Below are 27,539 nucleotides of genomic sequence, written 5' to 3'. Positions count from 1 at the left end.
TGGCTACTAGAAAATCCAAAATTATGTATTTCTACTGGACAATGTTGCTTTAGACAAGGGCCACTGCACAGAGTTTGGCAGGCTGTTATCTGCACAAGAGTATTTATAAAAGGACAAGAAGGGCTAACATCAAGGCCATCCTCCACTAACCAAGCCATGCATTCTGGAGGGGGCTGTGTCTGCTCAGGTACAAAAAGCTGTTGCTTCAAAGGTGCCATCTCTTCACCAAAGTGTGAGCCCTGGGAGCTCTGTGTGTCTAGAGAGCATGCCTTTTTCTAATTTGCATAAAGGTATCATATAAGCTAGCGACAGCCCTGAGATGGGTGACCATATTTTACCTGCCATATACTAGTTAATAAGCAGTTGAACAAATTAATTTTATTTTTGAGACAAGAGTCCTACTTACCCTCTTTATTTTATTTTATTATTTTTGAGATGGAATCTCACTCTGTCACCCAGGCTGGAGTGCAGTGGTACAATCTCGGCTCACTGCAACCTCCACCTTCCCGGTTCATGCAATTCTCCTGCCTCAGCCTCTTGAGTAGCTGGGAGTACAGGCGCGCGCCACCACACCTGGCTAATTTTTGTATTTTTAGTAGAGACGGGGTGTTTCACCATGTTGGCCAGGCTGGTCTTGAACTCCTGACCTCAAGTGATCCACCCACCTTGGTCTCCCAAAGTGCTGGAATTACAGGCATGAGCCACCACTTGGTCTACTTACCCTCTTTAGACACATCTCTTCTTATCATGCTATGACATATAACACTTTATCTGGTTAGAGAATATAGTTCTTGGCCATGTGGTGGCTTACTCCTGTAATCCCAGCACTTTGGGAGGCCGAGGCAGGCGGATCACTTGAGGTCAAGAGTTCAAGACCAGCCAGCCCAACATGATGAAACCCTGTCTCTACTAAAATACCAAAAAAAAAAAAATTAGCTGGGCATGATGGTGCCCACCTGTAATCCCAGCTACTCAGGAGGCTGAGGCAGGAGAATCACTTGAATACGGGAGGCAGAGGTTGCAGTGAGCCGAGATCACGTCACTGTATTCCAGCCTAGGTGACAGAACAAGACCCCGTCTCAAAAAAAAAAAAGAGAGAGACTATAGTTCTCACCAGGGCTCACCACTAATCAAAATCATTGTTCAACTTCAAGATTCAAATTTTCATGTCTGTCTTCTAGCACCACATAAAAAATTAATAATCACTGCATATTTCTTTTGCAGCTTTGTATTTCCAGATAAGCATTTGACCATTCCATCATACTATGCAAATACTTATTAACGTGTTTACATTTTTGAAAGATCAGTATAAAAATAAATAACGTAACACCCAAAATCTCTAATTTTTTCCAACCTACCTGATTGCATTTCTCTTCTTGTCTTAGAACACTTGATCCTGGGAGATTTCACGATTTCAGAGGTGCCCGAATCTAACGTCCTTTGTTTTTCTTTGCAAGAAGAATCTGTAGTATGTTGAACAATGTTTTTTTTCTCTTTCATGCCTTTTTGTATAAATTCTTTGCTATCCTTCTTCAAACTTATGCTTGAATCTATCTTAGATTTACATGAGGTTTGCATTTTTTTAATTCCTTCAGAATTATCTAAATCAGTTTTACTTTCAGAACCCTTCTGATTAGCATTGGTTTTTTCCTTTTTCTCCTCAACTAGATTTTTTGAATCTATTTCTTTTTTAGTTGGAGGTTTTTTCTTCTTTGTTTTCTTTTGATTCAATGCTTTGCTATCTTCATCAGAGAGATTGGAATCAGAATCTGAAAGGTCATAAAAACGTTTCAAATCCTCTGTAGTGCTATGGTTAATGGGGCGCCCTCTTTTATCCACAGCATAGTTCAACTTGAACTTCTTGTCATGAAACATAGCTCGAAATCTCTTGTCGATTTTGACTTTTCGATCCTTTTCTGGCATTTCCCAAAATCTCGGGTCCTTTGCAACCCGTCTAAACCGCTGGTCACTCATTATTTCTTGTTTGGATGACATTTTTAATTTTTAATCTTGCTGAACAAATGCTTGAAGAAACCAAATACTAAAAATAAAACAAATGTTTTAATGGTAATAATGGTTAGTACTATAATTAAATGTTTTAAAAACACATGAATTCACAATATATTCTAAGTTAAATGTACATAAAATAAAGGTAACTTTAATTTCATCTCTTCAACTTATTCTGGGTCACATGCAAAAAGCAGAAACATAACAAAATATCCTCTTTCCATTACAGATCATTTAGAGGATTAAATTTAAAGGAAACAAAGCAGAATCCCAGGGCTCTATGGAGGGGAACAAATGTTTGTTCGTCCACTGTTCCCACTTAGAATTTCTATCTGTATACCTCTATGTGTTACTAACTGAAAGCAAATGTAATTAAAATTCCCTAGTCCGGGCACGGTGGCTCACCAGCACTTTGGGATCCGCCAAGGAGGGCGGATCACTTGAGCCCAGGAGTTCAAGACCATCCTGGGTTAACATGGTGAAACCCCATTTCTACAAGAAATACAAAAATGAGCCTGGCTTGCCTGTAATCCCAGCACTTTGGGAGGCCGAGGCGGGTGGATCACGAGGTCAAGAGATCGAGACCATCCTGGTCAACATGGTGAAACCCCGTCTCTACTAATACAAAAAATTAGCTGGGCATGGTGGCACGTGCCTGTAATCCCAGCTACTCAGGAGGCTGAGGCAAGAGAATTGCCTGAACCCAGGAGGCGGAGGTTGCGGTGAGCCGAGATCGCGCCATTGCACTCCAGCCTGGGTAACAAGAACGAAACTCCGTCTCAAAAAAAAAAAAAAAAAAAAATGAGCCTGGCTTGTGGCACCGGCCCGTGGTCCCAGCTACCCTGGAGGCTGGGGACAGAAGATCACTTCCGCACAGGAGATCGTGGCTAAAGTGAGCTGTAATGGCACCATAGCACTCCAGCCTGGGCAACAGAGTGAGACCCTGTCTACCAAAAAAAAAAAAAAAAAAAAAAAGTAAATAAGATTCCCTAGCTTCAGTTGGCCTCATTTGTTTCTTCACATTCTGGTCTCATTCTGCTACTCCTTATCTCCTGCTACTGCCAACAAACAGCGTTTAGTTCTATAAGACTAGCAGCCTAACTAAACAGACCAAAATCAACTCAGGTTTAGTTCACAATGTTCCGTCTTTAAATCCAATCATCCTTCAAAAGTAATAGAAAGTTTAGGCAGGGCACAGTGGTTCACGCCTGTAATCCCAGCACTTTGAGAGGCTGAGGCAGGTGGATCACGAGGTCAGTAGATCGAGACCATCCTGGCCAACATGATGAAACCCCGTCTCTACTAAAATACAAAAAAATTAGACAACCTGGTGATGGCGCCTGCAGTCCCAACTACACGGGAGGCTGAGGCAGAGGAATCGCTTGAACACGGGAGGTGGAGATTGTAGTGAGCCACGTTCACGCCACTGTATTCCAGCCTGGAGACTCAAAAACAAACAAACAAAAAAGTTTAAAAATGAATAAAAAATAAATTTGACTCTCCAGATAAAGTCTCACTCCAGTTAATAAATATCATTTCTTTCTATAATCTCTTATTCTACAAGTGATGAAGTCCCAAATGAGCTGATCCCACCGAAACATATTAGAACATACACATATGTGTGTATAAATTAATACTGTTCCCTTGTGAATTAGTCCCTAATGTTTTAGCATCTCTGGATAGGAGTTTTGCAAAGAGCCAAAAGTCACTGATTAATGGCAAAAAAAAAAAAAAAAAAGAAAGAAAGAAAAAAGGATTGATTAAAAGGGCGGTATTCCTTATTTTAAAAACAAGGCCTTTTATACACTAACCAGGAAAAACTGTATCCCACCCTCCCCTTCTGCACGTTCTCTGATGCACAGAATACAAGGCTGGCCCCTGAACGAGAGTCTCCTTCCCACAGCTAACAGACTGACTCGAGAAGCGACCCTGATGAAGATCGATGAAATCTGAAGAAGGTGGTCGAAAAGGCTCAGGAGGAAGGGGCAAAATCCCTCGGAGATGCGAAAGAGATCCTGTCAGAGACTAGTTCTTCCCCCGGGCCACACACAACCCTCCTCGAGTCCTTCAATTCGAGCTCTTCAACTCGAGCCCATCACCACTCACCGTCCGTAGTCCTTTCCAAACCTCAAGTGGGACTCGCACCCACAATCCTCCGCATGACGCTCTGCCGTAATGGCAAGCGAAATAGGCCAAACTACTTGCACGTTTCCTCTGCGAAGATCTTTGTGGTCGTCGCCGCTCTGGCGCATGCGCACGACAAAAAGTGCTGGTAATTGGTATCGTGGCTGGAGATGCTGCGGCCGGCGGGTCTCTGGCACTTTTGCCGGCGACCTCGGGCGGCGAGGGTCCCAGCGGAGAACCTGGGCCGTAGGGAGGTCACCTCTGGTGTCTCTCCCCGGGGCGGCACATCGTCCAGAGCGCTGAATATCTTCGATCGGGATTTGAAAAGGAAACAGAAGAACTGGGCGGCCCAGCAGCCCGAGCCGACGAAGTTTGACTACCTGAAGGAGGAGGTGAGCCCGCTGGGCGGCGGGGTTGGGGGGCGATCCCAGTCCTCGTCTTCTCCGCGAGCTCTGGCTGGGCCCCGACCTCACCGTCTGACCTTGACCAGCAGCCCTGCCTCTCGGCCTCTACTGTAATCACGCAAGGCCTAGGCTCGGATATTTGTAACATGCTTTTCATTCATGCTTGCATTCATTTCAGCAACGTCCCTGAGGCCGAAAGGACCTTACAGGGGCCTCCAGAGAAACTCCACAGAGGGAGAGAGTGGGAGAGGAGGTCAGGAGAGCCCAAATCATCAGGGCCTTGCGGGATAGGGACTTGGGGTTTTCTTCTGTATTTCTACTGTATCCGCGCTGTCCAGCCAGTATGGTAACTGCCGGCCACACATGTGGCTGTTGAACACTTGAAAGGTGTTGGAAGTGTAAAATACACACGAGTTTAGTGACTTAGTATGAAAAAAAGGATGTAAAATAGCTCATTAAGAGCTTTTATACTGATTACATGTTGCAATGATATTTTTGATATATTGGGTTAAACATAAATTTAAAATTAAATTTCTCTCATTTTTACTTTTTTCCTTATGTGGCTACTAGAAAATTTGAAATTACATGTGTAGCTCTCATGATTTTTTTTGTCAGCACTGCTCTAGAGAAATGTGAAGCTCTTGTTTTAATCGGTGGAGTGATCTGATTTATGTTTTAGGAATATCAAATTAAGGTCTCTGGTCTTTGCTTGTTTGAGAAAACTCTTTCTCCCTGCCCAGGTGGGCCCAGTACTGAGAGTTTCTACTTTCAGGACATACATTCCCAAGTTCAGGCCTCAGTAAATGTTTATTCAGAAGTAGAACAAAATTGGAGTCAAGTATAATGCAACAAACACTTAATGAACCCCTAGCTTGGGCAGAGCTCTGTGCAAGTACAGGTCTGATCAGATGATTGACAGTTTGTTCTCAGGAAGTCTTATAGAAAGAGAGACTGGTAATGTCTATTATAGATATAGGAAGTTTACTACCGATAAATTGTTTGTATCCCATTTGTAAGGCATGGTGCACTTACTACACTGCTGATGTCATGTACTTAGTAGATGTATGCTCGTAGCCCTTTCTCCTCCAAGAAAAGCACCTGGATTACAACTTAATTGAGGCCTAGGCAATTTGTGGGACTAGAACAAATAAAGTATGTGAGAGTTCTTTTTATAATAAACATAGGGCGTTCATATTAGGAATGACATACAAAGTGGACTCCTGGGAAAAAAACATCCACTCTCCTTCCTCCCTTGCCCTTCTTCCAAAAGGCAAGTACACCTGTGTTTGGGAGTCCTAATAGCAACTCTGGGGGTGTTTATGAGGGAGTGAGTGGAATGTGGAGAATACTAGACTCCCACATCTTTATTGCTGCCAGATGAAGCCAGCCCAGCAAAAGGTGGTGCTTATCTTATGACTCTTAAATTGGGATGGGATTGGGGCCGGGGAGGTGTCCTTACCTCAGATTTAGCTTTTCTAACTTGTGAATGTCACTCAGAAAACTTCATCATTTAGGAGTTCCACAAAATTTGTTAGTCATCAAATAGTAGCGTTTTTCTTAAGTGACCGCTTATGTATTGATCTGCAATAAACCGCAAGTAACTCATTTTTCACTTTATATACCTCATGCTAATATCTGTGGACAATAATGTGCCTTTTGTGTTCCTTGCTTTTTGTTTTTGTGATCTTACGTCACATGGAATGTAAAGTCCACATATATATGTATGTGTATGTAGGAATATTTTTAAGAATATTTACTCTTGATTTAATTAAATTAACTTCTGAAGTAATTCGCCTCAATTTTGTTTCCTGGTGATTTGAGAAGAAAGTTCCTGTGGTGAAATTGAAAAGGAGATAAAGGGAAGTACTTATTTTAAAACATAAGTAACCTGTGGATTGTTGAATACTGGAAAAAGAGTATCACTTTCCTGTTAACCTATGCGTCTTGTAATTCTTCAGGTTGGAAGTCGAATTGCAGACCGTGTATATGACATACCCAGGTAAGTGGTGGTGAACATAATACCATACCATCAGCTTTTGAGTGGAAATTCAAGCGGTTAAATGCCGGGAACTTGATACCTGAAATGGCAGAATCTGAAAGAATTTACTCTGACTGGTGATTTAAATCACTCTGTAAGTCTCCTTTTTCGTGTCTGGAGAGAAAATGTTTTCTTCATTGTTGCCTGAAAAAAGAAAAGAATGTATGGAAGCACAACTCGTTTCTATTTCCAAGTCTGAATCCACTTGATTTGGCCAAAAGCCAGTAATAGAAAGATTGCTCTAAAAATTGAGATACTTAACAACATGCGAAGTTTTAAGATTTACCTTCTAGTTTCAAAGCCTCTGTACCTAAGTGTGCCATATTGCCTGTGTTCATCATCAAGCATTAGGTCATTAGGTAAATAGGGTTATCTACCACTAGGGATTCTCCAGCTGTATACTAATGTTCTATAATTTTGACAAAGCTTTTTAAAAACAAATTGCAAAGGGGCTCTTTCTGTTCCAGTTTTTCAGGAAGAATATTATTAGTAGATAAAATTCAAGTTTTCTTGTTATATGTTTTTTTGAACCTATGTCCTACAATTAGATGTCTGTACCAGTGTAGCAGAACAAAGTATGTTTAGAGGAGACAGCATGGCGTGGAGGATGGCAGTTCCAGTTCAGGATTCAAACTGACTGAATTCAAGTGTTGACTGCTCCTTTTTAGTTGAGTTTGACTTACTTAGCTTCAGACACTTAGCTCAGTACTTTGAACCTGGTACATTTTCAGTAAAAGTTTAACTATTATTTAAGTTCTTTTTTTACTTTAACATTAATACTTAATGGTATTTCCCATGATGATTTCTAAGTGTTCCACTGCTTCAACAAGTCTGAGAAATAGGCTCTGGTATATATAACTTGTAAGGTGAGGCCAAAAGGCAGATGATGTAACCTTCTGGAAGTTATGTTTACTGAAATGATTTTACTGAAGAAAAAATAGTTCTTAATTTATAGACTATATTATGGACAGAGCATAACTTCTGTGTCTTTTTTTTTTTTTTTTTTTTTTTTTTTTAGAGATTTCTCCCTTGCTTTGGATCTTGGTTGTGGAAGAGGTTACATTGCACAATATTTGAATAAGGTATATTTATTCAATGACTTAATTTGCTTTGCAAAGTAAAATGGCTAATTTTAAAAAAAGACTTTCCTAATCAGTTTAGCTTGCAGCATATTTAGATTTAATTATATCAGAATTGTTAATTTGTTTTTTATTAAGTGGTAGAACCAATGGTGGTTTTCTCCGCTTTAGAATTTTTTTTTAAGTGTTTTTTCTCTGTATCCATTTTATGTTACGTTTCTATTGATAATTTATTTGAATCTACATAAGATATATTTCTCTTTGTTCCCACTTTGTTCACATTTTCGATAATTGCAATAAAAATCAGATTTCATATAGAAAATATGATTAAGCTAACCTTTAGCTAGAAAAATATTTTATTAGTTGACTAGAAATCTTTCTGTATGATTAAATATAAGTAGCTTTGTTAATGCTTATAACATTTTATTTTATTTTGTACTTTATAATTCAGACCATAAAGACATTAATTTATTCTTTTAGCTCCTATGTATACGATATTGTGCTGGACACAAAGATTAAACTGGATTTTCTTTTTTTTTTTTTTTTTTTTAAGACGGAGTCTCACTCTGCTCAGGCTGGAGTACAGTGACACAATCTCGGCTCACTGCAGCCTCTGTCTCCCTGGTTCAAACGATTCTCCTGCTTCAGCCTCCCAAGTAGCTGGGGTTACAGAGGTGTACCACTATGCCCTGCTAAGTTTTCTATTTTTGGTAGGCATGTGGTTTCACCATGTTGGCAAGGCTGATCTTGAACTCCTGACCTGAAGTGATTCGCCTGCCTCGGCCTCCCAAAGTGCTAGAGTGACAGGCGTGAGCCACCACTCCCGGCCATAAAGTGAAATTTCTACATAAAATCTGCTTAGATAAAAACATACACTTGGGCCAGGGTGGGGAAGGGTGTGGTGAGGCTTTTAAAACACTGTTATTGGTAATAGTAAATACCATAGAAATGGTGCACTTATTAAAGTGCAACAGGAATTAAGGAAAAAGAAAAATCAGTAGGGATTCATGTGGTCAAGGCTTCTCAGAGGGCACAGAATCTGACCTGGGATTTGAAAGAATTTGAGTTGGTGGTTCCTGGCTTTGGAAGTCAGGACGTGGCAGGAGGAAAGGCACAGAGGTAGAATGCTGTAGGGTGTGATCTAGTGATGTTTAAGGAAGATTGATTTGGGGATGCCATTCAAGAAAGATTGAAGACACAAAAGGATAGAGAAACAAACCCATTAGAAGGCTGTGTTAAAGACATTACAAGAGTGAGAAATAAAGGCCTGCCACCCATTAAGAGCCAGCACATATAAATGATGGGATGTATGAGAGAGATCTAGAAGCATCAACAGAACTGGATGACTGACCAGATACGGTAGGCGAGCAAATCTGTTCTTTTAGTTACTCAGGCCAAAAACATTTTTATTGATTTCTCTTATCTCTTTCTCTTTCACATCAGATCCATCAACAGCTTTTATTTCATTTCAAAATATAACCAAACTCTACCTCTTCTTGCCACCTTCCCTGTCACCATGTTGTCCAGCTACCATCACCTCTTGCCTAGATTATTGTGGTAACCTTCTATTGGTCTCCCTGTGTCTACCTTTGTCCCTGACAAAGTAATCTGTTCTCCTGACAGTAGTCTGTTCTCCTGACAAAGTAATCCTCTTAAAACACAAATCAAATCATTGTTAGTCCTCTGCCCAGAACTGTTAGTTTCTCATCTGACTTAGTAGTCATCCAGAGTCCTAATCCATAAGACCCTCAGGATTCTGTTTTTTTTAATCATGTCTCTGGTCCTGTCTTCCTTTCACTTCCAACTTTTCAGCAATCCTGGCCTCCTTGCAGTTTCTCAAGTAGGCCAGGGCTCTGCATTGCTCTTGTTCGCTATGCTCTTCCCCGAGATATCTGTGTGTCTCACTTCCTCACCTGTCAGATTTTTACTCAGCTGACTGCATCAAAGATTCCTCCTGTAAGTTGTAAGTGCTTTAGAAAATAGTGGCCCTGCTCTCTGCTGACTAGTTGCTTTATTTGTTTCCATAGTACTTGCAAGCTCCTGGTGTATATTTAGTGTATTTCTTCTTATCGGATTTGCTCATTTTTGATCACCATTAAATCCTAGTACCTAAATCACAATGAAGATTTATTAAATGACTATTGCAAGATAACTTTAGAGTTAAAGTTATACCTTTTGTGACTGGAAAAAGTCAGGGGATGTGATATGGCAAGGAGCATGGGATCATTCCTATTTTAGATATTTGAGTTTGAGGTGACAGTTGAATATGTTAGTATTAATAGCTGGCAGGTAGTTGGAAATGTGGAATTGGGATATTGAGGTTAAGAGCATTGATTTGAAGTCAGATAGGGCTTCAAACTTCAGCTCTGCCACTGTCTTGTGCCCTTGAACCTTGGACCAATCAATTGCTCTAGACCTCATTTTCTATAAAATATGGTCACTAAAACCCATCGCAACAGCTTGGCAAGAAGTGAGACAAGGTAAATCTGTCAAAGGGAGGCTATGGTTTTTATTTGGAAGTCCTTTTCAGAAGTGACAACTGAAGCCATAGAAATCGGTAAGCTCAACCAGGCGTGGTGGCTTACGCCTGTAATCCCACCACTTTGAGAGGCCGAGGCAGGTGGATCACCTGAGTTCAGGAGTTCAAGACCAGCCTGACCAACATGGTGAAACTACTAAAAAAAGAAAAAAGAGAAGAAATAGGTAAGCTCTCTGCAGCAAGAATATAGCAAACAACCTTCTGCAATTGTACTTAGGGTTGGTAGAAAGAGGAGGAGCCAACAAAGATGCCAGTAATAGTAAGATGGAAAGTGTCTTAGTAAGGTAACTTGATTGTTGAAAGTGAAAATGCACTGAAGCCAGTTTAAACACAGAGACATTTGTTACAGAGAGGCTCCTATGTAACTCAGGGATCCAGAAGTAGAGTCAGGCCTCACAAGAGATGGGAACTTTGAAACACCGGAACAACATTCCTCTTGTTCACATGCACTCTGGTATTACATGCATGCTGCCTGGTTGCTTTCATTCTTTTTACTCCCTGTAGTCTATCCCCAGTAGTGTTCATCATTGTGTGTGGTTCCGTATGAATACCCTACACCCAGTGGTGAGCTGAAGCTAGCTTAGGCCAGCCTGTGAGAGCCATTCGTTGGCATCTCTTCCCAACCTCTGTTCTGTGACATTGTATTGATAGCCTGACATCAGCCCTGGTGGGAATATTTATACCATGGAAGTTGGCAAATGCTACAAAGCAGTCCCCCACCAAGAGCCAGCACACCCCTGCCTTCATCCTGAAGTCTAAGTGCTCTTCCAACTCCAGGGACCTCTGCTATTATCTTGAAGTCTCTTAGTTTAAATTTTCAAGTGAGAGACGGTGATAGATAGTCCTATTGATCTAATTCTTCACCCTTCACAGGAGTGTGCTAGAGCTGGCTCGTGAGAGCCATTGAGCACATCTCTTCCCAGCTCCGTACTTAGCAACATCGTGTTGCTAGCATGAAATCCACTGTTGTTTGAGTGCATCATGGAAATTGGCAAACAGGGCACTTCCTTTTCTTTCTTTTTTCTTTTTCTTTTCTTTTCTTTCTTTTTTTTGAGAACCCGTATTTAAACATTGACTTGCATACCAGTTGCCCTCAGATAATCTGCAGTGACTAAGTGATGGTAGAGTTTTTGTGGTAGGAGAGATCCCTTTCCAAGTTGGGGGCAGGGAAGTGGGTGTGGATAAAGTAAAAAAGCATTGGCTTCCCTAATAGAGGAGGGCAGCCAGAATAGAAGTTTCTAAAGAAGCTTCTAGGAGGCTGTTGACAATGCTGTGCTTCAAAGAGGTCAGGTGAAGCCAGACTGAGAGTAGTGAGCAGAGACTGCAGGTAGCATTAGGAGTGCAGTGAAAGCCAAGAGATACTCAGAATGGGGAGAAAGAATTTAGGAAGAAGTAGAGTTGTGGATTATAAACCAAACAACCAGAAGGTGCCTAGAGGGAGGAGATTTTTGATAATTGGAAAGCTTATGCCTGTTGTAAGGTGAAGGAAGGAGGCAAGACAGAGATTAGAGATTGATAGATGGAGATAGGGGAGCAGGATCCTGGAGAAAAGAGGGCTGAAGGGAAAGTGTTTTTCTAGTACAGAAATAGCACAGTCTCCTTAAGCCCCACCCTAAGCCTTTGTGTCTGGAAGTCTTTCATTACTCTGTAAACACCATGAATGAACAACTAAAAGGCAGGAAACGCATTGAGGGTCCTTTGTGGCACAAGATGGGGAAACTGGCTCTTAGCATGTTATGCCATGTAAAACTTAATACAGAAGCCCTCCCCCAGTTTAGTAAATTCAGGATGTTGAATCTGCATATTCATGTTCTCTATTTTATTACATATAATTAAACATAGCAAAAGATATGTGTTACTAAAAGTATTTGTGTACCATACTGGTTTTATGCGAAAAATACCCTTACAAAGCTGAAAATTATACTTATAATTAATTATAAATATAAAATTATAAAATATAAATAATACTTATAATTAATATTTATAAGTGTAATTAATTATAATTAATACTTTTACCTTTAGAAATGTCAGCAGTTGTTTGTGACTGGATTTGTTTGTTTCAGCTTTAGTTATTCCATTGCAGGAAACTATTGGAAAGTTTTTCCAAGCCGACATTGCAGAAAATGCTTTGGTAGGTAGCTTTTTAACACTTTTGGTTTCTAATCTCATGATTTGTTTCTTCGTACTTTATTTCTTCATTTTTATTTTCTTCAAACTATCTTTCTTTTCTGACACATGAAAAGGAACTAATACAGGAAATATCAAGGACAAAGGAAAAATCACCCCTAGTCCCACCATTCAGAGGCAACCATTGGTGACAGTTGGTCTCTATATTTGCAGACATAACTGTCCCCACCCCCACACACAATTGTTTATGACCATTACTATGCTAATATTCCATGTTATTTACAGCACGTCATTTTTTTGTCAGTGTATTTGTACATATATGTGTCATATATCATCTTTTTAAATGGCTACATGGTATTCTAATATATGAATACTTCATAGTTTTTTTAGCTAAACGTTCTATTGAAAGGCAGTTACATTTTAACCAACACTGCAGTGAACATCCTTATGTGAAGCAACTTTGTATGTTTGATTTAGTTTTTCCCTGGGTATAAAGTCCTGGAAGCGGAATTTATGGATTCATTTTGATGTTCATTTAAAAATTTTTGACATACATCTTCAGACTGTCCTTAGAAAGGTTGGATGATGAAAAAGGTACCTTTTCCTCCTTTGCTTTGGCAACACTGGGCCAGTCTTTTTGTCTTCGTCAATCTGACAGCTACCAATGTCTTTTGACGATTGATATTTCTTGTGAATTTTGTAAATAATTTTGTGACATGGCTACACCTTGTCCTTCATCTACTTTAGCTGTCATGTGTTCTTATTCTAGGTGATTTGTAAGAGCTTGGTTTTTAGGGATATTAATCCTTCATTATATATGTTGTAAATATTTTCCTCAGTTGTTTACATCGTTTAATGTTTTGTATTAATAGAAATTTTTGGCTGGGCGTGGTGGCTCACGCCTGTAATCCAAGCACTTTGGAGGCCAAGGCGGGCGGATCACCTGAGGTCGGGAGTTCAAGACCAGCCTGACCAACACAGTGAAACCCAGTCTTAAAAAAAAAAAAAGAAATTTTTAATTAGTTTATCGTCAAATATATCAGTCTTTTCCTTTACAGTTTCTGGCTGTTATGTTTACCTAGGCTTTTTCATCGAAGGGTAAAATAATGTCCTGTCCACCCATATTTTCATCTAGTACTCCAGTTATTTAATTAAAACTTTCAGCCTTCTTTTTTTTTTTCTAAGACAGAGTCTTGCTCTGTCACCCAGGCTGGAGCATGGTGGCACAATCTTGTCTCAGCTCTGCCTCCCAGGTTCAAGTGATTCTCCTGTCTCAGCCTCCCGAGTAGCTGAGATTACAGGTGCATGCCACCACATCCAGCTAATTTTTGTATTTTTATTTGAGATGGGGTTTCACTATGTTGGCGAGGCTGGTCTTGAACTCCTGATCTTCAGTGATCTGCCCGCCTTGACCTCCCAAAGTGCTGGGATTATAGGAGTGAGCCACCATGCCCAGCCAAACTTTCGGCCTTCTGAGATTTGTTTGGTGTGACGTGGGTATCCTGTTTATGTTGTTTCAACTAGGTAGCTGTTTATTTCTGGCTGATGTTACGTCATTTAAGAAATGCTTTTTGGGTGCCTTCTCTGTGCCACCTTTGGGAAAGCGGGTAGAAACTGCCAAGTAAATAGAATATTGACTTCAATTTAACGATGATTGTGTTATTATTAATTGAGAGTCTACATAAATGTGGTTTTGATCTTTTGTTTTCTTACTGTTAGAAAAATTCCTTAGAAACAGAAATTCCTACTGTCAGCATTTTAGTTGATGAAGAATTCCTTCCCTTCAGAGAAAATACATTTGACCTGGTGGTTAGCAGTTTAAGGTTGGTAATCCACTTTTTAAAAGCCATATGTTATAAATAGATCATTTATGTCATAAAGGTTTTGAACCTGAGTTTTTACATTAGCTCATCTGCTTGCTATTTGAAGGTGACTAATTATGTTACTTTCAGTTTTCCCATAAGTATGACAGAGCTATAATATGATCTCCTTAGTTTTTAAAGTATCTAATACTTGTTGAAGGCCTTAAGAATGATAAATACGAGCTTAACACAGTATGGTTTGAAATGGACATTCAATTTTGTCCTGGAACTCAGCATAAGGGGATGCAGTTCTACCAGGAAAGTGTGACCATACTCTGCAGAGACTGAGAATATGACTTTTACTGTCACACATGACTATACTCTAAGTGAGAGTAGAGTCAAAAGAAAATTCAAGGACTGGATGCAGTGGCTTATGCCTGTAATCCCGGTTCTTTGGGAGACCAAGGTGGGCGGATCGCTTGAGGTCAGGAGTTCAAGATCAACCTGGGCAACATGGTGAAACACTATCTCTACTAAAACTACAAAAATTAGCCAGGTGTCATGGTATATACCTGTAATTCCAGCTGCTTCGGAGGCTGAGGCATGAGAATTGCTTGAACCTAGGAGGCGGAGCTTGCAGTGAGCCGAGATTGTGCCACTGCACTCCAGCCTGGACAATAGAGCAAGACTCCATCTCGAAAAAAAAGAAAGAAACTTCAAGAGATTTATTAAATTTCAGTATATATAGCTCTGGTTTTTGTTTATTTTCACTACCTTAAAAAAAATGGATGTACCACATACAAAATCCAGGACACTGACAACACTAATAAATGGCGAGGATGTGGAGTTCATTATTGGTGGAAATGCAAAATAGCACAGGCACTTTGCAAGATAGTTCAGTGGTTTCCTACAAAACTAAACATAATCTTACCATACAATCCAGCAATTGCATGCTCCTTGGTGTTTACCCAAAAGAGATGAAAACTTATGTTTATGCAAAAACCTGCACACAAGTGTTTATAGCAGCTGTATTCATGATTGCCAAAACTTGGAAGCAACCAAGATATCCTTCATTAGGTGAGTGGAAAAACTTTGTTATATGCAAACAACAGAATGTTATTCAGCACTAAAAAGAAATTGTCAAGCCATTAAAAGATATGGAGAAAACTTAAATGCATACTACTGAATGACAGAAGCTAATCTGAAAAGGCTATACAGTGTGTAATTCCAACTGTGACATTCTGAAAAAGCAAACTCTGGAGACAGTAAAAAGATTGGTGATTGCCAGGGGTGGTATGTGGGAAGGATAAATAGGTGGAGCACAGAGGATATTTAGGGCAGTAAAGCTACTCTATGATACTGTTATAATATTGGATATATGACATTATACATTTGTCCAAACCCTTAGAATATACACCACCAAGAGTGAACCTTAATGTAAATTATGAACTTGGGGGAAAATGACATGTCAGTTTGGTTCATCAGTTGTAACAAAATGTACACTCTGGAGATATTGAGAATAGGGGAGGCTATGCATGTGTGGGAATAGGAGTATGTAAAAAAATCTCTGTGCCTTCCTCTTAATTTTGCTGTAAACCTAAAACTGCTCCAAAATATAATTAAAAATAAAGTCTTAAAAATCGATTTTTTAAAAAATGAGATGTTAATTGGAAAACTCACAGAATCAAGCTTTTGATGAGTTATACTATTTGGCTTGAGAAAATTTAGGTCTGCAGATAATTCTTTTTTCTAAAAAAATCTGGCTTAGAATAATACTATATTTCTGTAGCTTAATTGATTTAACTGATATGCTTTGAGCATTTTTGCTACTTTTTACAAATAAGGTCTCAGAATAGTACCGTTTAGATAAAATGCCTAAGTACAAATGACTTTTACATAATTCAGTGATGAAGAATTAGAAAATAATCATATTAGATTCTTTTACTTAAGCAAAGTGATATATTGACATGGGGAATTTTCTGGTGTGACACAAGGAAGGTTTTCCCCTAGGAATATTTATTTACTTATTTAATTAATTCATTTATTTATTTATTTTGAGATGGAGTCTCACTCCTGTCGTGCAGGCTGGAGTACAGTGGTGTGATCTCAGCTCACTGCAACCTCCACCTCCTGGGTTCAAGTGATTCTCCTTCCTCAGCCTCCTAAGTAGCTGGGATTACAGGCATGTGCCATCCCACCTGGCTAATTTTTGTATTTTTAGTAAAGACAGGGTTTCAACATGTTGGCCAGGCTGGTCTTGAACTCCTGACCTCAAGTGATCCACCCGACTTGACTTCCCAAAGTGCTAGGGTTACAGGCATGAGCCACCACGTCCAGCTAATTTTTGTATTTTTAGTAGAGATGGGGTTTTGCTATGTTGGCCAGGCTGGTCTCGAACTGCTGACCTCAGGTGATCCATCTGCCTTGGATTCCCAAAGTGCTAGGATTACAGGCGTAAGCCACTGCACCTGGCCCTCTAGGAATATTTATAATTTTGAAATGTGTATGAAAATAGTAGATTTTGATAGGCAATTTCAAAATTCTAAGTTTAACACCTTTTTATGGGTTATCATTATACTGGTGATAATTTTACTAATTAATTGTGCCAATTAAGCTAAAACAAATCTGTATTCTCTTATTTTAGTTTGCACTGGGTGAATGACCTTCCTAGAGCACTTGAGCAGGTAAGAAAACTTTTGTTCATTCAACTATCCTGTATTATTTTCTTTATTGTTAGAAACCTACAGATGTTTCAGATTTCACAAACTATTTACTTGTAGGTCTGACAGTTGGAGAATGGAATCAGTAGAATCACCTGGTGCCACTTGGCATATTAGTAGTACATTGGGCAACTCTCCTTTCCCTGAGAATTTAAGAAATCTAAGTGTAGAGATAAGTTTTAAATATTTATGAAAAGCTTAGGAACTGTGCAAAATAATGTTGATATCATAAGACATTTTCTGTGTAGATTTCTTCTAGCCCTTAATTGCCTATAAACTTTTTGTGAGTAGGAACCTACTTATTTATATTTGTATTTCCCCCATGTCTTATACTCAGAGAGTGCTAGGTAAATTTTTATTGTGACACTTATCAATAAATAGGTGAGAGGTAGGTAAAAAGTATGTGTTCAAAGGAGAGAACAAGATTACTGTGGCTTGAAGTGGCCTAGAAAAGCTTCAAGAGGAAAGTAGTTGAACAAGGCCTTAGTGGTAGATAAGACTTGGATGGGGAAGGCATTCTAAGAAGGCAGAATCACAGGATAGGTGGAAAGGTACAAGAACCTCATCAGCATGAAGGAACAAAGAGGAAACCTGTTTAGGGGACTAGTATAGTGCTGGGAAATGAGGTGTGATGTATTGGGACAGGATTTAGGAGGTACTTGAGTGCCAGGTTAAAGAATTTGGGGTTGATGCAATTCAGAGCCACTGGAGAACTTTGAAGAGGAGAATGACATAATTACAAAGCTGGTGGGCAAAATAATAATGGCCATATCTGAACACATATGATTTTCTAGTTTCCAGTTATTGTGCTTTGTTTTACATTTGTGTTAAATAGCTCTGCAAGATATATTTATTTTGCTGATTAGAAACTGATGCCTGGGCCGGGTGCAATGGCTCATGCATGTAATCCCATCACTTTGGGAGCCCAAGTGCGGTAGATCACTTGAGGTCAGGAGTTTAAGCCTGGCCAACACGGTGAAACCCTGCCTCTACTAAAAATACAAAAATTAGCCTGGCATGGTGGCAGGTGCTTGTAATCCCAGCTACTAGGGAGGCTGAGGCAGGAGAATCTCTTGAACCCAGGAGGCAGAGGTTGCAGTGAGCTGAGATGGCGCCATTGCACTCCAGCCTGGGCGACAGAGTGAGACTCCGTCTCAAAAAAAAGAAAAGAAACTGATTCCTGGAGGTGTTGTTTCAATTCAAGGGAGATTGTTTCAGTGGTCCAAGCATGAGATAAACTAAACCTAGGTGGTAATGGTAGGAGTTAAAAGGAAAAGTAATTAGGACTCCACAAAGAAAAAATCAACAGTTTGGTGACTGGTTAGATCTGAAGATCAAAGGGAGAAGCCAAAGCTCACTTTAAAGTTTTGAGTCTAGATTAGTAAAAGTAGGGGAAAGAATGTTAATGATCAGATAAAGGGAGTAGAAAATGGTAATAGAAATATGGCAGCTGGAGAGGGGAACTGGTTTGATAAATACGTGTTTTCCTTGTGGCGACTGGAGGGAGCAGGGGTGGTAAGTATGCTGAGAGACAAATGTCCAGGGAATAGGGAGTTGAAGATGATTTTAGGCTTCTGGGAAGATGGCCAAGCTGAACATAGAGATTGGAAAGTGGTCATTGTGAAATGATGGGAGTTGGTAAGCCGTCTGAGGAAGACGAGGGCTGCAGACTGCTGAGGACTAAGTCTCAGGTACTTGGTTTAGTAGAGTCTGATAACATGAAGAGGAAGTAACACAAAAGGTGAAGAAGGGAAGGAACCGAAGGTTTTACAAATTATTTACGTAATACTACTTTTAATTGCTTCATGATGTATCAAATATAAATTTAAGACAGTGCTTTTATTAGAAGAGCCTACTGTGATTTGGATTTTGGTTTACTTCAGAATCTACCTTTTCCTATAATGGTCCTCGTAGCTGAGAATAGTCAGAGTTCAGTTACAGCTTGTAGTCTAAGAGAGTAAGCAAATCTTGTGATTCTGGAATTCACTCTGGCCATTATTTTTCTTAACTTACCAGTTAAAACTTGGTTTTGTTTTAAAGCTGGAAAATAAATTACTTCTTTCGAAAGAAAACGAATGTGTTACTAGGTTAATGCTGTGAATCATAATGATTTCTCTGTAGCTTTTTCTACATAATAAGGCACCCTAACTTGATGGCTTATAACAACTATGTAGCTCACGATTTTGTGGGTTGGCAGTTGGGGCTGGATTTGGTTACGAAACCTGGGTCTGGCTTGGCTCATCCATGTGTCTGTGATCAGCTGCCAGATTGTCTGGGAGCTGGCTGGTTTGGAGGGCCTCGGCGCGCACAGCTGGCTAATCTCTGCTCCACATCTCTCCTCCTCCACTAGGCTAGCTCAGGCTTGTTCTCGCATCATGGCTGGGCTGGGCTCCAAGAGAGCAGGTGGAAGCATGCAACACATTTGAGACCTACACTTAGAACTGGCACACTGTCACTTCCACTGCATTCTTTTGGCCAAAGCAAGTCACAAGGCCAGCCAAGACTCAAGGAGAGGGGTAATAGACTCCCTATCTTGATGAAACTTGTTAGAAAATGACATTTCAGAGGCCATAGATACAGGCTGGTTTATGATTTTTGCAGCCTATCCCAATTAAAATTTTTCTTTCAGTATTTTTCTGATTATAAAACTAAGTGGTATCAATTAGAAAACCTGAAAACATACAACGTTTTTATAGGCATTAAGATTGTTAGTGAATGTATACTTGTCTTTCCAACTATATTATGCATCATGATTTTCTGACAGCTGGTTGCACTGGATGTTATTTATTAAATTATCTGATTATTAATTTGGCAGAATAAGAATGGTAGTCATAAAATGTTGATTAGACACTATATATTTTTAACATTTATATGTGTACAATTTTGAATCATGTTGTTGTATTTATTACAGATTCATTATGTTTTAAAACCAGATGGAGTATTTATTGGTGCCATGTTTGGAGGCGACACACTCTATGAACTTCGGTGTTCCTTACAGTTAGCAGAAATGGAAAGGGAAGGAGGATTTTCTCCACACATTTCTCCTTTCACTGCTGTCAATGACCTGGGACATCTGCTTGGGAGAGCTGGCTTTAATACTCTGACTGTGGTAATTATCAAGTTAATCAAGTTGCCCATTACTTACATAGTTCAAAAATAACTTCTTTTCATTTTAAAGATAGAAAATTATATGTGTTCATGGTTTTATGGCACTCTTTCTCTCCTTTTTTTTTCTTTTTTTAAGGGAAAAGCTCTGATTGACAATGTTTAGTTGGTATAACACATCTTAATTGATACAAGGTAGGAATGTATAATTTTTTAGTTTGTTATCTAAAAAAGTAGCTCAAAAAATGTATCATAGTTAACAAGAAGAGAAGTTTCTAAACATACAACTCCATCAGAATCTTCAAATCCAGTGTTAGGTGTAAAAAGGGCCTTAGAGTATTCCAGATAATAGGAAGAAAAGGGAGATACATAGGGGAAGCTGTAGTATTACCACCAACAATTACCCCCAAACAGTGCCATATGAAGCAGAAAGGAGAGAATCTGTGTTCTCAAGCCTAGGGTGAAATCAAGGCCAGAGAAGGTGGGACAGGGTGCTGTACTCCAATTAAGGCTGGAGAAAGCTCAAAAGAGCCCTAGGCAGTCAGTGAGTAATATCTATGAAGTCAGCATGGTACAGTGACAGGGTAGGACAGTGGGACATTGGTGTCCAACAAGAGTAACTTGGATCCTTCCCCTATCTCTTTACTAGATAGGGAAATTTGAGTAATTTACTTACCTTTTTAAGCACTTACTTCTTCTAGAAATGCAAATATTACTCCCCTCAGGTGGCTATTAGTATTTAAAGGGATAAAGGATGTGAAGTACAGGACTGAGGTAGATGCCCAGCTTACATTGCTCCTGCCTTCTCTTTCCCCATCCCTGTGCTCCTAGCATTTTCTAGAACTAGGCTTCCAAGAGACAGCCAAATGGAGAGAATGATTGCCCTCTTCCCTCCACTAACAGTCTTTCTACAGAGTGTCATTCCTCTCTTCAGAGATCAGTCCAGTAGACTTACTGTGAATTTCCACACCCCTCAGGCCTAGAAACATCCCTAAACCTGATTAGTGGAAATAGAAATTTCTTGATGAAGAAAGCATCTCACTACATAATTAGAGATGATAAGCTTAAATGTTAAAAAGCTGTTTGGCATGATTTTGTATGAATATATTTCATGAAATCAACCAACCAGAAATAGATTATGTCAGATCCTTCCTTGTTTTGGTAGAAAGCAAGGGGCATGGACAAGCAGAGCCCCTGATGCTGGAAAGGAGCCTCCAGGGAGGGGAAGAATTAACAGGCTGGAGGACTAGGCTGGGACCTAAAGAGAACCCTGAAGGCTTCATAGCTGTGTCTAGGGGTGACCTTTTGTTAACTTTTAAGTGGCCTGAGTCCATAGAAACTGCATTCTGAGAGATTGCAGCTGGAAATCAGAAAACTGCTTCACATGAGTGTTCTACTTTGTAATGAAAATAAACACTGTTAATACAGGCAATTGTACATTCAAGGATCACTGTATTTATATTTGTAATTATATAAGTAGCACATAAATATATTTTGGTTATAAATATTAAACTATACAGATAAAGCGAAAGTCTGTCATTCCCCCTTCATCCTAAAAATGCTTAGCTCTCTCTTGAGCATAAGAGTTCTCAAAATTTTTGTCTCAGGACTCCACTACACACTGAAAAATTATTGAGAAACTTTTAAAAGGCTTTCTTTTAGTGAGTTAACATCTGTCAGTATTAACTATTAGACATTAAACTGAATTTGTTTTAGTATTCATTTAAAGTTAACAATAATTTACCTGTTACTTGTTAACATGACGTTTTTTAATGAAAAATAACTATATTTTCTTTTCTTTTTTTTTTTTTTTTTTGAGACAGTCTTGCTCTGCCACCCAGGCTGCAGTGCAGGAGCGTGATCTCGACTCACTGCAACCTCCACTTCCCAGGTTCAAGCGATTCCCCTGCCTCAGCCTCCTGAGTAGCTGAGACTACAGGCATGCACCACCTTGCCCCATTAATTTTTGTTTTTTTGTTTTTTCGGTTTTTTTTAGAGACGGGGTCTTGCTGTGTTGCCCAGGCTGGAATGCAGTGGCTATTCACAGGTGCGATCCCACTACTGATCAGCACGGGAGTTTTGACCTGCTCCGTTTCTGACCTGGGCCGGTTCACTCCTCCTTAGGCAACCTGGTGGTCCTCTGCTCCCGGGAGGTAACCATATTGATGCTGAATTTAGTGTGGACCCACCTGATTGGCATAGCGCACTACAGCCCAGAACTCCTGGGCTCAAGCGTTCCTCCCACCTCAGCCTCCCGAGTAACTGGGACGACAGGCACTCGCCACCGCGTCCGGCAATTTTTGTATTTTTAGTAGAGATGGGGTTTCACCATGTTGGCCAGCCTGGTCTTGAACTCCTGACCTCAAGTGATCCACCCATCTCAGCCTGCCAAAGTGCTGGGATTACAGGCACGAGCTACTGTGCCTGGCCATATTTTCTAAAACAAAAATAACTGAAAGGGAAGAATGACATTGCTTCCCATTTTTACCGGTTAATGTGTACCTTAGTAAGAGAGCTAGATTCTCATGTCTGCTTCTGCATTCAAGTCTCTTGCTATATGACGTGTCATGTCATGTCACTTCTAAAACAGCCCATTGCAGAATAAGAGGTAGAAAGCCAAATAATATCTTAGTATTATTATGAAAATAATTTTGACTTAGTGGACCCCCAAAAACATCCTAGGGACCCCAGGACTCTTCAAACCACACCGGAGAACTGCTGCCCTAGGGGTTGCTACTATTATCGGTTTAGTGTGTAACCTTCCAGATTTTCTTTTTTAACAAGAACTACTTTACTTTATATAGACATTCATATGTATTCATACATTTCTGAAATTGTTTTATTTTTAACAGTATATTTTAGAGAGTTTTCTAAATCGGCATGGATATATTTGCATTCCTTCTTAATTTCTGCATGTTATTTCCTAGTATGAATGCGCCACAGTTTTACTTAACTGTTTCCCTGTGAGTAACCTTTAGGTTTGTTCTGATTTTTTTGCCAGTAGGAGCAATGCTGCAGTGAATATCCTTCTACACAAATTCATTTATTTATTCAGTCTTGCAATAAACATTTACTGAGTACCTTCTATGTATCAGGCACTATCCTAGATACTTCAAATATAGCAGTGAACAAAACGGAAATCCCTGTCTGATGTTTTTGGGCTTATAGCGGGCCTGTTAGTAAACTTTAGAGGTTCCAATAGCACTGGGATGTTGTACACAAAATTTATGTTGTTGTTGTTTGTAAATAGAGGAAAGTGCCCATGGTTTTTACCAGATCTTGAGAGATCTGATATAACTAAAAATAGATTAGGAACCAGTGATTTAAAGTCTTTTTTGTTTGTTTGTTTTTTTGAGACAGTCTCGCTATGTCGCCGAAGCTGGAGTACAGTGGCGCGATCTCAGCTTACTACAACCTCTGCAACCTCCACCTCCTGGGTTCAAGCAATTCTCCTGCCTCAGCCTCCCAAGTAGCTGGGATTACAGGCACGTGCCACCACACCCAGCTATTTTTTTGCATTTTTAGTAGAGACAGGGTTTCACCATGTTGGCCAGGTTGATCTTGAACTCCTGACATCAGGTGATCTGCCCACCTTGGCCTCCCAAAGTGCTGGGATTACAGGTGTGAGCCACTGCCCCCGGCCTATTGAAAGTCTTTATCAATAATATTTATTTTACTTATAACATGGGAAGAATTTCCTTTATAGTCTACCCTCTTGAGAATTTTCTCCTATATTGCTGTGTCACCAACCTATTATTGAGATGAAAAAAGAATCTCTGGGAATATAAAGCCTCTAAAAAGTATAGAAGGGGTCTAGGGCTGGGATGATGTGGAGAGGTGTGGTGCATATTTTCATGAGGTGATGTTAAAAAATTTATATGAAGTCATATGGGTTAGTCAGCAATATTAAGGGACTCAAAAGTTATTGCCCATTAGGAAAAACATGGGATTTCTGCTGATCACCAGAAGAAAGTTAAATTATGTGAACTACCCATGGTTTTCTATGGTTATAAAGAATGAATTTTAGAAAGATTTCTACTAAAAATGTTTTAACCTGATGTTAAAACGTTTAAAAGCCTACATTTCTATTATTTGGGAAATCTAATTCAATATACTATCCATATTCTCTAAAAATGAGCCTAATGACTCAAACTGTAATATAATACAAAGATATTAGTATAGAATCTTCTTTAGTTTATAAAATTAGAGAGTTGCTGATTTAATAAAGTTATAAGAATGTGTTCTTGAATCGTTAAATTTATCCTTTGAGGCATATATTTGTTTCTGAAGTATTGTATTAATATTGTGTGCTGGCCAGGCAGAGTTCACTCCTGTAATCCCAGCACTTTGGGAGGCCTAGGTGGGAGAATCACTTCAGCCTAAGATTTCAAGACCACCCTGGGCAACATAGGAAGACCCCATCTCTACAAAAAAAATTTAAAAATTAGCTGGGTATTCCTGTAGTCCCAGCTACTCAGGAGGCTGAGGTGTGAGGACTGAGCCTGAGAGACTGAGGCTGCAGTGAGCCATGATGTCACCACTACACTTCAGCCTGGGTGACAGCAAGATCCTGTCTCAAAAAAAAAAAAAGTTCTAATTCATTTTCTAAAAGTTTCCATCCAAAAAAGCTTTTATATAATCAGCTATACCGGTTTATGTTGCATACATTAGATATATTGCTTTTATGCTACAATGGATTTTCATTTTTAAGGTGAAATCGAGTCAAATTAATGTCATATAGTTGTATTTACATCTTAATGTTGTATTTTCATATTAATGAATTAATTTCAGAGAATCGGCATTCGGGGTAAAGCTGTTTTCCTTTTAGAATTGAACTACCAGACTAGTACTTTAAGAGAATGATACAGGTCAAGAGATTGAGACCATCCTGGTCAACATGGTAAAACCCCATCTCTACTAAAAATACAAAAAATTAGCTGGGCATGGTGGTGCGTGCCTGTAATCTCAGCTACTCAGGAGGCTGAGTCAGGAGAATTGCCTGAACCCAGGAGGCAGAGGTTGCAGTGAGCCGACATCATGCCATTGCACTCCAGCCTGGGTAACAAGAGTGAAACTCCATCTCAAAAAAAAAAACAAAAAAACAAAAAAGGAGAATGATACAAATACGGTCCCCCTTAATTTGAATAAGGCCTTCAACAAAGCTCTTGTGGCATTCTTTTGATTGAGGTAGAGATAGTGCTTTTAGTTGGTTTTATTGAAGAATTGTTTTCAAAGAATATTGCTTAATGGCTAAATAACAGTCTCGAAGGAATTTTGTTTTTAATCTTAGGATCTTTTTTTAAAAATATCTTGTTAATATAGAAAAGTATATAGATGAAATGTTCATGGTCTCACCACCCAGAGGTCTCATTAAAACGCATATACAACCTGATACATGTATATGTTTTTTTTTTTTTTGAAAGAAAGAATAAAATACATACAGAGAAAGAATGATACAGAGTGAGGTGTAAAGTGAAACGAAGTCTCCTCCTTCTGACTTCTTTTTCTTTCTTTTTTTTTTTTTTTTGAGAGAGGATCTCACTCTGTTGCCCAGGCTACAGTGCAATGGTGAGAATTCTGCTTACTGCAACGTCCACCTCCCAAGTTGCTGGAACTAGAAGCATGCACCATCACACCCAGCTAATTTTTATATTTTTAGTAAGGACAGGGTTTTGCCATCTTTGGCCAAGCTGGTCTCAGAACTCCTGACCTGAGGTGATCTGCCCAACTCGGCTTCCCAAAGTGCTGGGATTACAGGCATGAGCCATCATGCCCGCCCTTCTCCTGACTTCTAATACCCTGGTCCCTTTCCCCAAAGATTTGTTAGCTGTGTCTTAGATATCCTTTCAGAACAATTTTTTTTCATAGACCTATAGAATACAGTTACGTCATTTAAACCCACTTACACAATAGTACATGCACTCTTCTCTTTTTTTTTAAGTCAGTAACATATCTTGGAGATTTTTTCCTACAGACATGTATCTACCTTAATGTTTAAGAACTGTACAGTATCTTGTAGAGTGCATTTTTTAAATTTGTTTAACCAATCCTCTATTAATGATATTTAGATTTATTTTACGTTAGTTTCCTGCCTGGCATCATGGCTCATGCTTGGAATTCCAGCACTTTGGGATGCCAAGGCAGGCAGACCACTAGAGGTCAGGAGTTCAAGATCAGCCTGGCCAACATGGCAAAACCCCATCTCTACTCAAAATACAAAAATTAGCTGGATGTGATGATGTGTGCCTGTAGTCTCAGCTACTCGGGAGGCTCAGGCACAAGAAGTGCTTGAACCCAGGAGACGGAGGCTGCAATGAGCCAAGATCTCCTCACTACATTCCAGCCTGGGCAACAGAACAAGACTGTCTCAAAAAAAAAAAAAAAAGATTTATTTTAGGCTAGTTTCCAGTCAGAACAAACTCCTACTTTTACTGCCTAACACAATAAAATTTTATCACATCACAGCTGCATGCTGGTGGGAGAGCCCATCTCCGTCTTGTAGCTGTGCCATCTGGTCTTGTGTTCTGTAAGGTCACCGCAGCAAAAGAGATGGCCTGGAAGAGGCTCTAACTCTTAACCGTCTTGCCTCTCCTTTCTTTGGCCAAAAGAAATATGTGTTTGAGACTGGGAAGTGTCAAGGAGCACCTGGATATTAAGAGAGCATCCGTGGTCTCTGCCACTGTACCACCAGTGAAGTCGTGTATCAGGCATCAGAAAGAAGAGGAAGTCATTGCCCAACTTTTCATCTGAGAAACAAACTCCACATGTACCAGCAATGTGCTCATTTCCCAAACAAGCCTATTAGCTGCATTACTAGATGAAGTATTTTGATTCTAGGTACCCCATTTTAGGAAAGGTTGATAATGACGCTGTCCAGGGACATGTAGTCCGAACATGTAAGGATCTACAGATTTCAGTGTCCTGAAAGTTTTCAAAGACTTGGAGAAGAGGGCAATGGTTTGTAGGGTACAGAATACTCTTAATCTCTTATTCTGTGTGGTTCCCAAGGAGAGAACTAGAACCAATGATGGAGTTTTTGGGACAATTTCTGTCACACTGGAGGATATTTAATCAGCAATTAGAGACTTTCATAAATCAAGCGTAAGCCAGATGACATCTATGAAGAATATCATAAAGATATTTTGCGTAGCGTGGGAGATTGGTCTGGGTAATCTCTGCAGCCCCTTTTTAAATCTAGAATTTTGTATGACAAATGTCAAATGAATATTTCTTTGTCTTTTTAAATAGGACACTGATGAAATTCAAGTTAACTATCCTGGAATGTTTGAATTGATGGAGGATTTACAAGGTAAGGCACTTTAAGGAATTTTTAGACTCCATTGGGAAAGGTAGTCAAAAAAAAAAGAATTTTTCAACTCCATGTGAGAGAGACGTTTTGAGAGCCAGGTCTTTGGCAGGCACTGGGCTAGGCACTAGGGATCCATCGTTGAGGAGAAAGCAGACTGTCTTCGTGGAGCTTCTGATATAAAATGGAGGAGGCAGGCACCAGGCGGCTGTCACAAAGATAAGTGTTAAATTAGAACTGTGGTCAGTGCCATGAAGTAGAGGCACATATAGTGCTACAGCTGCTTGT

General features: G+C 39.6%; 2 protein-coding genes across 10 annotated transcripts in view; one reads left to right on the top strand and one right to left on the bottom strand.

Moving 5' to 3' along the window:
- The window catches only part of ESF1 (ESF1 nucleolar pre-rRNA processing protein homolog), a 67,716-nt gene extending 63,500 nt beyond the window's left edge, over positions 1 to 4,216 (bottom strand). Inside the window, exons 1-3 of one of the 5 annotated variants that reach the window (XM_064378042.1) lie at positions 4,114 to 4,216; positions 3,335 to 3,445; positions 1,359 to 2,041 (exon numbers count right to left, since the gene is read on the bottom strand). In XM_064378042.1, coding sequence (XP_064234112.1) covers positions 1,359 to 1,995 — 637 coding nt within the window. In that variant the 5' untranslated portion in view covers positions 1,996 to 2,041; positions 3,335 to 3,445; positions 4,114 to 4,216. Of the gene's footprint in view, positions 1 to 1,358; positions 2,042 to 3,118; positions 3,289 to 3,334; positions 3,446 to 3,818; positions 3,843 to 3,923; positions 4,070 to 4,113 lie in introns of those variants that run through there. The other 4 variants (XM_012474936.3, XM_064378168.1, XM_064378229.1 and 1 more) reach the window with 4 other exon arrangements.
- Positions 4,217 to 4,270: 54 nt separating this feature from the next.
- Positions 4,271 to 27,539, top strand: part of NDUFAF5 (NADH:ubiquinone oxidoreductase complex assembly factor 5) — a 35,886-nt gene continuing 12,617 nt past the window's right edge. For 4 of the 5 annotated variants that reach the window (XR_010343331.1, XR_010343337.1, XR_002479037.2 and 1 more), the window contains exons 1-8: positions 4,271 to 4,523; positions 6,494 to 6,534; positions 7,592 to 7,655; positions 12,275 to 12,322; positions 14,038 to 14,141; positions 16,765 to 16,804; positions 19,752 to 19,949; positions 27,194 to 27,254. Coding sequence is in view for 2 of the 5 variants with exons in the window: in XM_012474956.3 (XP_012330379.2) it covers positions 4,302 to 4,523; positions 6,494 to 6,534; positions 7,592 to 7,655; positions 12,275 to 12,322; positions 14,038 to 14,141; positions 16,765 to 16,804; positions 19,752 to 19,949; positions 27,194 to 27,254 (778 nt within the window). In the remaining 3 variants the exon portion in view is untranslated. Of the gene's footprint in view, positions 4,524 to 6,493; positions 6,535 to 7,591; positions 7,656 to 12,274; positions 12,323 to 14,037; positions 14,142 to 16,764; positions 16,805 to 19,751; positions 19,950 to 27,193; positions 27,255 to 27,539 lie in introns of those variants that run through there. The other variant, XM_021673575.2, reaches the window with a different exon arrangement.

The sequence above is a fragment of the Aotus nancymaae genome, unplaced genomic scaffold (assembly GCF_030222135.1).
Source record: "Aotus nancymaae isolate 86718 unplaced genomic scaffold, 86718_ANA_hifiasm-v0.15.2.pri h1tg000001l, whole genome shotgun sequence".
Taxonomy (NCBI): Eukaryota; Metazoa; Chordata; class Mammalia; order Primates; family Aotidae; genus Aotus; species Aotus nancymaae.
This window is presented reverse-complemented; position numbering and strand designations above follow the sequence as displayed.